This window comes from Eschrichtius robustus, chromosome 16 (assembly GCF_028021215.1).
Source record: "Eschrichtius robustus isolate mEscRob2 chromosome 16, mEscRob2.pri, whole genome shotgun sequence".
In the NCBI taxonomy this organism is placed as follows: Eukaryota; Metazoa; Chordata; class Mammalia; order Artiodactyla; family Eschrichtiidae; genus Eschrichtius; species Eschrichtius robustus.
This window is the reverse complement of record NC_090839.1, coordinates 18,956,385-18,971,271: the sequence shown is the minus strand read 5'-3', so window position 1 is coordinate 18,971,271 and position 14,887 is coordinate 18,956,385. Positions and strand designations below refer to the sequence as shown.

At 43.1% G+C, this 14,887-nt stretch overlaps 1 protein-coding gene across 2 annotated transcripts in view; it reads right to left on the bottom strand.

Moving 5' to 3' along the window:
* Positions 1 to 14,887, bottom strand: part of CHD6 (chromodomain helicase DNA binding protein 6) — a 208,229-nt gene that overhangs the window by 59,252 nt on the left and 134,090 nt on the right. For both annotated transcript variants that reach the window (XM_068565429.1, XM_068565428.1), the window contains one exon: positions 10,711 to 10,906. In XM_068565429.1, coding sequence (XP_068421530.1) covers positions 10,711 to 10,906 — 196 coding nt within the window. The remainder of the gene's footprint in view (positions 1 to 10,710; positions 10,907 to 14,887) is intronic.

Below are 14,887 nucleotides of genomic sequence, written 5' to 3'. Positions count from 1 at the left end.
GATCTTGGTTTCTAAACTCCATTCTCCATAAAAGAGAACAAGGCATGTTAGAGAAATGATTAATTCCAGGGCCACGGTAGTCAAAGTATAGGATGAGCCTGAAACATATCACTGTGCCGGAATGTAAGGAAGTACTCAAAGAATGATGGAGATGCATCAAAATAACACCTGAAACCTAAGAGGCTTCCGCTGGTTAGGTCCAGGACTACCTGAACATCAAAATAAATATTGTATGGAATATAACCCACTGAGTAAAAGAAGAACCCGTGAGTACACACTGACATAAATAAACTAATGGGAGAAAAGGGAAAACTCTTCCTCAGAGTAGAAAGTAACTAAAAAATGTAGAATGACTGTTAGAAAATCACCACTTTGCAACCATAACAGTGATGACTGATCCAGGCAAAAATAATCAAAGGAAACTAAAACCAGTGGGTGGAACTCTGATGAGGAACAGGAGGATATTTACATAGTCTCAAAGTGTCTCTCCAAAGCTACTTATTAATTTCAAAGGGAAAAATAGCAACTTCATAGTAGAGAAATCCGGCAGACGCCACTAACTAAGCTCAAAGTACTTACTATCAACAAATGGACATCATGTTCCTCTTGACGTGACACACTGATAAGGACATATCACTTCGAGGTATCACTAAACCTGAACTCAATCCTGAGGAAATACAGACACAAAATAAGCGCCTATCTATAAAACATCTAGCCTGTACCCTTCAAAGACGTCAAGGTCGTGAAAGGAAAAGAAAGATCAAGGCACTGACCCATTAAAGGAGACATGAGAACTAAACGAAGTGGGTGATCCTAGTTTGGATCCTGGGGGAATAACAACTGTAAAGAATGTTGAAAGAAATGATAAAATCTGAATATGGACTATGGATTAGAGATACTATTCTTATTTCTTTTTTCTGAGAACTGAACCCTGGTTATATAAGAGAACGTCCTTGCACTTAGGAAATACACACTAAAGCACTCAGGGGACAACTTACTCTCAGATGGTTCAGACAAAAAGTGGTGTGTGTGTGTGCACACACATGTGTGTAGGTCTCTGTATGTACTCAGAGAGACAGGAGAGAGTTAGGGCAGAAATGATAAAGTAAATGAGGCAAAATGTTAGCAGTTGGTGAATCTGGATAAAGGGTATATTGGAGTTGCAAACTGAAATTATATCACAATGAAGATACTGAAAAATGAAATACAAACATTTGAGCATAACTCTTGGGGTTATGCTGTCCACATCATACACAGCTAGGTTCAACTGTTTCATTTCGCTTTTGAATTTTAGGGATTGATTTTTCCCACATTAATTTAACCACAATGAAGGGGGTGGGAAAGAAAAAAACTAAACCAAGTAACTTTGGAAATTGGTATTTTGATTATATACTTTAAGACTAACGACCTAAAAAACACTTCAGTCCAATACCATGCACAGGTAAATTTATTTTTCATAGAATATGGGGTAGTAATTCTGAAACTACTTTATGCGTATACTAAGATTGAACAAATGAGTAAATGTACTGTGTTATGACAATGAGACCAGGCTTCTCACAGCCAGAGAAAGGAGTTACGAATTCGGAAGAGTGCAGAAGGCTAGAAGGAATCCTGTGATGTCGGACTGGAATCAGAAATCTCACTACAGATGGATAGATAGGGAATAAATACAGAGGTGTGGTACCAGTGCTTGTGTCAGTATGCACATCTATATTTCCTAGTTCTGTCTGCTCAGAGTCTAGAACCAGTAACACTCCAGTGGCAATGGGCACACCTAGTAGCCAGACCTTGGTTTCTAAATGCCATTCTCAACTAAAAGGAACCAGGGAGCCTTGGAGGAATAGTCAGTTCCATGGATATGGCAGGAAAAATGTAACATGAACCTGAGTGTCTTGTGGTGCCAGAAAATAAGAAGTGCTCACAAACTGACAGGAGCATGTCTAAAGGACAGAGGAGCCAACCTGAAGGGCCTCCTAATGACCAAATCTGAACAGCAAAATAAACAATGCGAGTAGTGGGTTATAACCTATAACATAAAATAGATATCCAGGAATCCATACCAATACAAATACATAAATAAATGGGGGACAAAGGACAGCTGTTCTTTACACTAGGATTCCAATTCCTACTGTAGAAGGAATGACTGAAATAGAAAATTACCATTTGCCAAACACCATCGTAATAATTACTGAAGGCAAGAACCACTGATGAATGCTAAAATTAATAGGCAAAAGTATGATAAGAGACAGGATATTTATAGCATCTCAAAATATCTACTCCCAACATACTGACTACGTTTCAAGGTAAAAATAGTAATTTTACAGTGGAGAGACCTGGCAGACACCACCTCAACCAAGTAATCAAGGTTAACATCACAAGTAATAAGACATATCGACATCACATACCCCCTGAGAAGGCTATAACATCACTTCTATGATATTCTTGCCAAAAATACATAACCTCAAATCTGATCATGAGAGAAACATCAGGCAAACACAAAGTGAGAAACAATTCTACAAAACGGCTGGTCAGTATCCTTCCAAAGTGTCAAGGTCACGAAAGCTAAGGAAAGACAGGAGATGCCACAGATTGGAGGCGGCTAAGGAGCTGTAACTTCTAAAGGAGATGTGAAATCCTGAATTGGATCCCAGACCAGAAGGAGAACACTGGTAGAAAAATGAAGGAATCTGAACAGGGTCTGTATATCAGAGCACTGTATTGATGTTAATTTCCTGGTTTCGATAATTACACTATGGTTATACAGAATGCTAACATTAAGGGAAGCGGGGCAAAGGATCCTAGAACTCTGCACTATTTTGCACCTTTTTAAAAGTTTAAAATGATTTCAGAATAAAAAGTTTTTAAAAGATTTTGTTTTATAATGCTATAAAATACTTAAGATGGTTCCAAAGTCAAATATACAAAAAGGCATATTCAGAAAAACTAGCTTCTATTCGTCACTCCCCTGTTCCCTCACCGCCTCCCCCCAAGAGGTAACCATTTAAAACGAAGGTTTTTGTTTATCTTTCCATGGCAGGGGAGACATGACAGACAGACAGACAGACAGACAGACAGCCTTTTTAGATAAATGCTAGCATACTATACATACTTTTTCCACCTTATTTTTTTTCACCCAACAATATATTCAGGAGATGACTCCACAGCGGTATGCAGAGATATTCCTCATTCTTTTATCAAAGCTGAACACACTGTTTTAGGCAACAAGTCTCCTACTGATGGACAACTAAGTTCTTTTGTTTTTGGCTATTACAACTAGTTGCCACACCTTCTTTTACTATCTTTAGTGACTATAAATCTTCATTATTAGGAGAAAATCTGATGGATAGCTCTGGTAAATAAAGGAAGTGATCAAGGTAAATAATATGGTTTGTGGAAACTATAAGGCAGTAATAATATGTGGTCATTAAGTACTGACACTGATTTTCTTTTTCTTTTTGGCTTACCTGGTGTTGAGGGCAAATTACAAGAGGGAGTTTAAGAAATATTCTGAGCAAAGGTCTAATAGAGGAGAGCTACAGACATCACTAATTTATTACCTTCTTGGAATCCATATCTCCATTTGTCCTCAATACCAGAACTCGGACTCTTATACAAGGGCAGCGATGTATTCACCTGAAACCATTTCCAGCCTCCCAGGGCTGGCGAGGTAATACAGTTCTGGACAATGAGATGTAACAGCAGTCTATCAGGGATATCTGGAAAAGTTCTGCTCTCTTGAAAAAAGTGTCACACTTTCCTTCCTTATTTTTCCTACCTGGGGTTTGAAGTATCCATCTTGGAACCAAGAGCGTGTGAACCACACTCACTGAGGATGGTGGAGCAGAGAGACAGAAGGGACCTGGGACTCTCATGTCACCATGAAGCCACCTCACTAGTCCTGGGATACACAGGACTGGAAAACAAACCTCTGCTGGGGCTGGGGGTGGGCAGGGGGCACTGTCACGAGCAGCTAGATGGTACCAGGAGATAAACACATGCTCTACCAAGATGACTTACCTGAAGGATAACAGGATGAGTCCTGCCACATTTAAGAGACTTGTCATTTTACAGTCAAATCTCATATATTCCTTATTTTCCTTTTCAGAACTCACACACACAAAAATGTGGTAGAGAGAAACATTGAGAACTAAGTCAACAACTGAGGTGAAGCGCAAACAAAACACACCAGCAAAGGTATAAACACAGAACCTTTGGAGCTAGACCACCAGTAGGAGGCAGTGGTGCTACCCCTTCCTCCCACGGCCCTCCATCGCAGGGGAAATTACAGAGCTCCAATGCTCTCCTGCATGATTTGTAGGCACCTAGTTTGTTCTGTACTTTTTAACACATTTGAGGTGAACAAACGCCTACAAGAAACAAGTAGTCAGGTTCAGAAAAATTTTAAACAGATACAGATCCCAATGCCTGTGATGGGTAGAAAGGCAGTCTCCAAACAGTGACAGATTTCCAACTGATTCCAGCCCTCAATTCACTGTTGTCAGGTCCAAGTCCAGAACCTTACACCACGTCTTTACAGTCACGTGAAAATTAAATAGCTGGTACAAAGAACCACGCATAATGTTGATCCCTCTCTTGACGCTTATATTACTCTTTCAAATTATTAGTTCTATTACATTTTAAAGGTACATTTTCTTTAATACTTTGAAATACTATTTGTACCTCAATGAAAATCTACATCATCAGAGAGGTTAAAAAAATTACCTATAGTCCCACAGGAACCCAGCCACGGCTAGCATGCTGGGACACTTCCCCAGTTCATCTTCTACACGTGAGTATTTTATTTCAAGTCCAGCAATTTCACATTTCTCCTGGTACGCTGAAAGTCTGTATCCGCAGGCCACCTACTCATCAGAAGAGGAATCAGGGGCTCTCAGTGCAGTATGGATCAACGGGTACTGAGAAGCTGCCCTCCCTCAACTATCTCCTTTGCAGGCCTACTTTGGAATCTGAAATTTCCAGCTCCAGATTTATTCTTTGGGGAAAGGTATCAACCGCCTCTGACAATGTAAACATCTCTGGGAAAGAACGCCGATATCTGCTCATTGCACTGTATTTCCACTGTGTGCTTCAAGAGCCCTGAGCACTTTTCTTTCCCCAGGGCCTGGCCTGGTGTGTAGGGCTCAATAAATGTGTCATAAGTCAGTCAAGACCTGGCTGAGAATAGGAAGGAAGGAGATGCAAGTTAACAGCATGGGAAAAGGGAGCTTTTGGGCAGCAGAAAAAAGGAGCAGGGAGTGAGAAAGAGAGGACACTGAAAAGAGAGGCAGGAGAGTACTTAAAAGAAACTTGACTCACTTTATTTGGGACTGACGCTGTACTGTGAGCACCTGTCCCACCTGCCTCAGGTGTGCCACCAACGCTCACCCCACTCTAAGTCGTCACACTTCTTGTTCCCTCTGTCTGGAACATTCTTCCTACTGATTTTATAACTGAAGATCCCCGCCCCCATCATTTAGGTCTCTGCTCAAACAAATGTCACCTTTTTGAAGAAGTCTTCCTACACCACCCTCTACATCAGGGTGTCCAATCCCCATTATTCTTAACCTGTTTCGTTTCTTCGTAATAAGTATCGCTATCTGGGACTATCTTACTTATTTTTCCTTGTTTTTTGCCTGCCTGCTCCACTAAAATGAAAGCTCCACGAAGAGCACACACCATGGGTCTCGGTCACTGCTGTGTCTCCAACACTTTAAACAGTGCCCAGCACATTCCAGTGTTCAACAAACATAACAAACATTCACTGAACGCCCGGACCATGTAAAGGAGCACTCACGAAGTCTTACTTTCTCCTAGCAAAGAAAAGTAAACTCAATAGAGTTTAGTCGTCCAAGTGCGGGCATACATTCTACCAAGCAAGAGGTGGTGCCAGCAATATGATGGCGGCAGAGGAAGTGGCAAAGGCAACCAGCACCTCTCCTTTCTTGGAGCAGAGTGTCAGGCCCCCAGCTCCTCAGGCTGGATTCCCTCCTCCCTTCCAGAATCCTCGGCACAGGCAGGAGCTGCATTACCCTGTGGTTGTGCTCTCGGCTAGGACACCTGCGCCCAGGCTTCCTGAATTCTCCCTTCGGGGACAACCTTATCCACAGGAAGGACGGGACCTGGGCAGTGCTACCACTGTCACCTTGTGGCCTCTGCAAGGGTGGCACGGTACCTTGCTTTCCCCACAGGCCCACTCAGCCCTCAGAGCTGGCAGCAGTGAGAAGAGGTAAAGAAAAGAAGAAACCAGTTTTTCACTGCTCTTTTCCCTTCTCAGGCTACGGTAAGCACCCTTTGCCATTTTTTGAACTCAGGGGTCACAGGTACTATAGAAAACCTACACAAAACCTGCTGCAGCTGACGTACCAGGACTGAATCACAGCTGTCCCTCCTGGGTGAAGGCACAGTTTGATTTTTCACACACACTGATGCTAACACAGACATGTTCAAGGTTTGAGAGAGGATGTGGCATTTACATGATGCTCTAGATAAGATCTCCCTAATAAAGGGACCTAAAAATTGGTTTACTGGAACCTACTGCCCTGGAACCTAAGGAACCTGTGCCTTCACTTGTCTGGAAAGGGGAGCAGGAGGATTGGGGAAGGGCTGATGGAGGAGATACTAGAGCAGGAGCCCTAGTTCTCTGTCCTCGTATTTCCAGGAGGGAATGTCGGCTCCCAGGTAGGAACACAACAGTCTCTTTCGCCTCCTTCCTCTCTACTCCAAAGGAGTGACTGATCTCATCAGTGAAACGGGAGATCCGGTCCAAGCTCCTATAGACTCACCACCCCCCCCATCCCCTGAGGAGGGCAGAGTCCCCCCCTCTGTCACTGCAGGCTTACCAGGACAGCCTCTGCTCTGCAGGCGGCGGCCAGCAGTTCTCAGTGGGCAAGGTTAACTGTGGGATGAGGGTGCGCAAGTGCAGGAGTCCTCGGAAGTCTAAGTCTGGCTACAGGTCAAGCTGTACCATCTAATCCACCATCACAATTTATTAAAGCTGATGCTTTGATCCTTTGCACTCCTGGGTCTATTCCTTAACTGGTTCTTTTGGAGGCAAGGGAGAGAAATACAATTTACTGGACTCCTCAGACTCTAACGAGACCAAAGGAAACAGGATGACATCCAATGTCATCTGATTTATGAAGACCTAGGTTTTAAAAACATATATATTTCTCTAGCAAGTCCTAAGCCTCTAATTCTATCCCCAAAGCACAGAAACCCCCAGCAAAAAGATCAGAAGGCTGAATGAATGAACTTTTATTAATAACGAAAAAGCACCAGAAAAGGTAACTCTGCTCTCTGACTTCCAGCTGAGTTTTCAGACGGTGCAGCTCTGTTCCACAGCCATGGAAGCTGGCTTGTCTGCAGGCCTGCCTCAGGGACTGGGCTGAGCCCAGCCTCCCCCTAAGCAGGTTGGCTTCCCTGTCAAGGCTCGGAGGGGGTCTGCCTAGGGGTCGAGAAGCAGTGTCCTGGCACTGTCACTGCTTCCCCATGTTGTCCCGACTCCGGAAAAGCACGGACTGCACCACATCTGTCCAGGCTGTTTGAGACCAGAGTGAACACTTACATGGTCTACCATCTGAACTTGACCTCTGGAGCTATGCTAAAATTCCACTAGGGTGGAGGGTAAGACCATGCTCATAATGGGACTCTCTTTTCGTGGCCCTGATGTTTATATCAGGTAGCATGTGCTTCAATCCACTCACAGATGAATGTTCTATGCCAAGCCCATCTTCCAAAGGAAATACGATCATCTTGTATCAGAGTAGGAATTGTTGTTCTTCAATAACCATGAAGAACTAAAGATGACTGAAAGCTTTCACTCATTTACAAAAAGTAGCAGAATATGTGCATATGTGTGAATGACCATGTGCAAGTTAACATGACCTAACTTCCTAGCAAGGACAGTACCAGGGAGCCGCCTGGTTGAGTTTTCTGCTCTGTTAGGGATAGGAATGCATTTCGCTGATTTTCACAGATGATTTAGCTGCAGTCCTGTGAACCACATGATGGTCTCAGCGCCCTGTTCTCCAGACGCTGTCTTCTACATCACATTCACAGCACGTGGGTGAAGGGCAAATGCCAGGGAGAGTGTGCTGAGTGCGCACCATTTGGGGGGTAGTCTCCAGCTCCCGTGCTCTCCTCCCCATGCCAAGCAAGCCGAGAACCTAGCTCCGTCTCTGGGGGCAACTCAGAACAGCCCACCCCGCCAATCCCACTCCCCAGTAACCACAGACCCAATTCCCTGCCCTAAAATTACTCTATTCTTGACAATTCTTTCATTCCTACCTAGTCTGGTCAGACATCTCCAAAATAAAGGAGGGTTTCCTCTTGGTTACCAAGCTGTAAATAAAAATAACCAAAAAAGCAGCCAGTCTGGAAGACCACAAGTTGAGGAATTCTAACTCTAACGTGGACCTGGGGCTGTTCATCGACACCGTCACTCATTTACCTTCTGCTACGTTCTTCTACAAGTGTTCTCCACTCCCAGCTAAGTCGCCCGAATGTTCATGGTCTTTGTTTCTCCACTGAGGTTGAGCATTAGAAGAAGTTCAGAAGCTGACTTGGCAAACAGAACTCTCACACTATCCAATTTCAGTTTGGACTTCACTGTTATTCCTTTATTCATCTCCTGCTACTCCCCCAGCAGGGGCCATTAAAAACGGCCATTCCAAAGTTGCTCCCTTCTCCCCAGACCCTAATTCTGGACAACCCCACCCACCCCATCTGGCTGGTACACAGACAAATCAATCACCTCAGAGGACTTTACCTTCTCCTTCAGGCCTGGACATTCTCGTTCTTGCTTTTTCCATTTCTTGGCATTTCACCTTCAATGTCTAGACTTCACTAGGTGAAGCACGATGATTCCAAAATCTTTGCCTCTGACAGTGACCTGTCTCTAAATGCCAGCCCTATGCTTTCAGTTTTTCTCCTGAAAGTCCTTCAGCCATGCCCAGCTAACACGGCCTCCAAATGGCCACCCGTTTCTCATACCATCACTGGCCCAGGTTCCAAACCTCACAGTCAGGTGAGCACTGCAAAGGAGCACAGAACTTTACAGCTGTCAAGAACGTACTACTTAAGGAACCATCTGTCTCAGGGTTGGCAGACACCTTCTATAACAGTAAATATTTTAGACGTTGTGGGCTATGAGGTCTCTCTTGCAATACTCAACCCTGCCACTGTAACATGAAAGCACCCAGAGATAACAGGTATACAAATGGGTGTGGTTATATTGCAATGAGGCTATTTTAAAAACAGGTGGCTAGCCCACTGGCAATAGTTTCCCACCCCCTGCTCTACATCACTATCCTAATTAGGTTCTTCCTGGTGACCTGATCAAATAGTCTCTACTGATTATTATTACTTTGGCATTGACTATGCTAACTCCTTTAAAAATTGGTTATTCATCATATCTAGCAACTCATCTTTGACCGAAATATCCCGTCACCAGCAGAAAGGCCTGATGGTGAGCTGGCCATAGCCACTGATTTTTCAAGTTGGATGTTCAACATAGTGCCACAGAATTTGTTTTACAATGATTTTTTTCCTGCGTTTTACCCAGTTGTCACCAACATAATAATTTAGAGCACTGGTTTTTCAACTAGTAGATTGTTTTCTTCAAACAAAATGTTATTTTGAAACTCGTTAAATGAAAAAGACAAAGCAGAACGGCTCTGTGTGACATGGTAGGTGGGGAAGAAGCCCAGATACCCATCACCTTAGCTCCTTTTCTCTGCATCCCTTCCCGGCAGTATCCCCTAGGGCACCTCCTCAGTTTTGTGAAACAGCAGCCTGCAAACTTCTCTTATCAATCACCGGTATCATGAAAAAGGTTTTGAGGTCCCCACCGCTCTCTGAGCCACACACTCACGCTCTGAGTATCAGCAGATGTCCCGAGATCCAATACACACTCAGGATGAAGTTTGTTGTTAATGATAATGGATGTAAAACTGTCATCTAAAATAGCCTTCTTGACAAGTTAGAATCTTTTGGACTGACTTATTGTGCAATCTGGCTAGAATGTCATTGTTTTTACTTTCCCACGGGGTTGATGAGGAATTCTGAACCAGAAGTGTTAGCTCTGTCATTTGCTTGTTTACACTTGCTTTTAAAATGTATTAGCTCCCATCTTTGCCATAATCTTTTCAAGCCACCATTATTCAGTTTGGTTAAAACGAGCAAATTTAATCTGCAAATACACTTAACTGGGCCCACATCAACCCTACTATGCTGCATTCATTGGAGAGCAAATGAACTACTGGGGAAGCCTCAGTCACCCCTGCCGCACCAGGGAACTTTCCTAGCCCTCTGGGTCATCTCATGTACTGTATACGACATATGGCCACCTAACAAACAAAGTGAGTGAAAATGCCAGAATCAATCCGTATGTCAAGAATTAGAGAATTAGTCAAGCTTCGTATCTTTATGTCTGATAATAAATAGTAGTTCCAATCTACATTTGGAGGCTACCACTGTGAAATACCATTTGATTTGTAGTAAAAGGAAAGAACCACTTGGATTAGTGGGAAGGCTCGACATTTACTTTTTACTCAATTGTACCCTGACCGAGGCCCTAAGCCTGCCATCTGGCCGAAGCCATAGCAATAGCATGGAGCATGGCAGACACTCTCTATAGCTAAGCCAGGCCCTGTCATGATGTTCTTGGATTCAGGGACAGCTAAGGCAAACAGCAATCATCCTAATGGTTACCTGCAAGTCATTTTGTGGGTTCCAGTCTGAATCAAATATGATGCAGGTATCGGCAGCTGTGAGATTGATCCCCAGGCCTCCCGCTCGGGTGCACAGAAGAAAGACAAAGCGGTCTGAGTCTGGCTTACAGAACCGGTCGATGGCTGCCTGGCGCAGGTTTCCCCGTACTCGCCCATCAATTCGCTCATAGGTGTATCTGAGGGGACCCAAACGAACGAAAGCCCAGGTGTTAATCATGACTTCAGTGGAGAACAAGAAACAACGCAGGAAGCTGTTGACTAATGGCCTTAAACCCATCACTTCTAAATATGGACCTAATGTCAGCGGTCTAAAAGGAATCCCCCCTCTACATATGCAGCAGGGCAGACAGCTAAAACTGCACTGCAATATGTCCCCCTCTCTCAAATCAAACGAAAACCAAATCAAAACAAAAAACCAGCCGAACTACGGAGGACTAGAGAAACTGTAAACGTAAAGTATCAATCCCCACTGCCCAGGCAAACTTACTCTCAAGTGCTTCCCCATTTTCTTGCACTGAATCTAATCACAAGACCAGGAAAAGCAAATAAAAGCCTCAACCATCTACTTTCAGTAGAACTCATAACATGGAATCAGAGTTCGAATCAGGCTCCATCTGCTTTTGGATGGACTGAAAATGGGAAGAAGACTGGATGGACAGGCCGTCTTTTTATGTCTGGGTTGGTCATTTCTATCCTAACAACTCCTCACAGCTTCAGAGGTAGAAAGCAAAACCTCCAGGTTTATAGCTGAAACCAAGGTCTTCTGGGCAGCATACTGCCAAGCAAGTAGGAAGAAATCACAGGAAAGGTTTCTGAGCTGTGTCAGGTTGGAAAGCCAGGAGAATTTTTAGAGGAAAATAAAGTGAGGAAGCAAAGCTGAATATCATTAAGAAGGCATATACCTGTGTAGAAAGTTAGGAATTAAGGGTGGAAAGAATGGTGAGGAGAAGGTAAAAGGAAAGAGAGTAGGAAATTAAACTGCTACGGGAGCCTGTTAGCATCTGTCCATCCAATCAGAAAACATACAAGGTTTGTTTATGATGGAGATCATGTAATTAGCACAGAATTAAAACATAGTACCAATCTGGATAGCTGCTTAGTCTTATTTATTTCTTATTTACCCCTTGACAATGAACAAATTAATATGGGGATGCTACCCTGGGCCCAATTTGGACCAACAAGCAAGAACTGGTTGGTAAAGTATATGTAATAGGAACCATGTGAGAAAAGGACGACATCCTAGACCCCACGATAGTCAAGAACATGAATCCTGACAAAAACCTTCTCAGCAGCCCAGAATCTGGGAAATCAGATCTCTAAAAATTCAGATAAACAACTGGTAAGAGACTAAGGACAGATCCTCTAGGGGTAGATGACTCTGGGTGGGAGTGGCTCTAGATAACTAAATTGGGCAATATAATCCTGACTTCCTTGAGTAAAAGGAAAATCCACGTGAGGAATCACCCAAGGAAATACAGGTAGAGAAAGCAGACCAATTCAGGCTCAGAAGGGACACGTACAAAGCAAAGACCCAAGTCCAAAAAGACTCTTCTTTTTACAAAGCTAGAGTGCACCCATATCTGGAATTACAGGTGCAGATTTTTCCTTTCTTCTTCTTTTTTAATGCAATAAACTTAAGAATAATACATGAGACTACAGTAGCAAATAAAAGCAGTGGTGGTTACAGGATTGTCATGAAGGCAGACTAAGAAGATTTTGTCCTAAGCGAAAAGCTAAGGCTCATGTGTTGAATGCTATACAACTATGAAGCAGTTAGATAAAATTATCATCATTACTAATATCAGCCACAGCAACAATATTAGCAGTAAGCGCCTAAGTGTCAAGCTCTGTGCCAGGCACTGCGATATGTGATACATGCTTTATATGCATCACCACATTTACTTCTGGCAATAATCCTGTGAGGTGGTTCCCCATTTTACACTTGAGAAAACATCAAGAACAAAAACCCCAACAACAACAACAACAACAAGAGCCTCACAAGCAAAATAACTTGCTTGGTCACCTAGCTGGTAAGGGAGATCCATTTGACTCAAAAGTCCACACTCTTAACCAGTTTGCTGTATGGCCTTCATACTGTACCCTACATTTCAATGCAGTAGAAAGATTTCCCTAAAAACTTAAAAGAGAAAAATAAAGGTAAGTAAGAGACTCTGGTAAACTTGGAAAACCTGTAACTCTATCAGAAGGTAAGAAGAGAAACTACAGATATCCAAAATGACTGTGATGAATCAATGCACCTAGGAACTGCACCGAGTTACTCGTACGTTTGGCCACGTATGTGATGCAGTGGAAGAGGCACAGGATTTGGAGTCAGAAGACAGAGTTGAGATTCAATTAAATGATAGCTGCCACTACCCCACCATCACACATGCGAACAATTAGTGCTGCAGGCACACGGGACTCAATGTTCTTTGACAAGACACCCCTAAACCATCAGAGAGGAGCCAGATGCCCGCAGATCTGAGTGAGGCGGGGAATGAGCATACTATTAAGGGGAGGAGAAACCAATAAATAGAGACGATATAGCTTGGCAATCACCTAGGGAAAAAAATTCCCATAAAATTAGATAGTGTTTGGCCATCTATGATAGAACACAGTTTTAGAAATTGGGCGGGATGATTGGAACATTAATTCTCATTTCTATCACTCAGTTTTGAGGGACTGCGCTCGAAGAACACAAAACTAAAATAAAAATCCAGTGATCTGAGAGTTCAATTAAATTGTTCCTCACTCCCCTCACTCCCGAGCCAGATCCTTTGGCTATGCCCTCACCCCTGTATGAGCACGGCACAAAATTAAATGGGAACAAAACCAAACTGACAGCTGGTGTGACAACGAGGCTCAAGAACAAAGAAAATCTTGAGGGCTAGTAAATCTGAATGAGGAAATCAGACATCATTAAATTTTCTGCACCAAACATCAGTGCAGCAATTAACCCTCTGTGTCAACTGCATTCTGAACAAAATCCCTAGGAGTTGATGTGGTCGATCAAACTGTAATTCTGAGTTGCTGTCAAATATCAACAAGAAGCAGGTGGCACTCTGGAAAACCTCTGGGTACTCGGCGGGCAAGGGGGTGTGTGTGTCTGTGTGTGGAAATGACACATTTTTGGCACAACAGGAAATGTTGACCTCAGAAACCCTGAAGGGTAATGAACCACCTCACCTCCCAGCAATAACCAGCTGGAGAACACAAAGAGTGAAAAAAAACCCCAAAAACCTGCCGTTCACGATTGCCATAAACATATAAAATACTTACAATTAACCTTAATAAGAAATAAGCAGGAGTTGGCAATAGGGGTCATGTTGGTTTGGTCACCATGTCCCTAACACCTATACAGGTCTCAGCACAAGGTTGGTATCTTATAAATATTTACCAAATCAACGGTGTACATAAAAGACCTGAGTAAGTGCAGTGAATATCATGTTCTTCAATTTTGCAAAGATGTCAATTCTACCCTACTACGTGTGTAAAAGCCAATCAAAATCCCAACAAATGGATATAGGTACACATAGATAAATACAGATATGTAAATATATAATTTTTTTTTCTGTAGTGAGGACTGTAGTAGTCAGGGATATATTAAAAAATAATAATTCTGGGGACTTCCCTGGTGGCGCAGTGGTTAAGAATCCGCCTGCCAAGGCAGGGGACACGGGTTCGAGCCCTGGTCTGGGAAGATCCTACATGCCGCGGAGCAACTAAGCCCGTGAGCCACAACTACTGAGCCTGCGCCCTAGAGCCCACGAGCCACAGCTACTGAAGCCCGCGCACCACAACTACTGAAGCCCGCATGCCTAGAGCCTGTGCTCTGCAACAAGAGAAGCCACCGTAATGAGAAGCCCGCACACCACAACGAAGAGTAGCCCCCGCTCGCCGCAATTAGAGAAAGCCCACACATAGCAACGAAGATCCAATGCAGCCAAAAATAAATAAATAAATAAATAAATTTTTTAAAAAAGAAAAGAATAATTCTGAAGAATTCTGAAGTTCATCTGTAATAATATATGAGCAAAGGAATAGAAATATTGATCAAAAGAATAGAAAGGTTACATACACACCCAGCAAACATAATATCTCAGTATATTTTATGCATACTGTCTTATATGAATGGGGGAAAAGATGGACTATTTAAT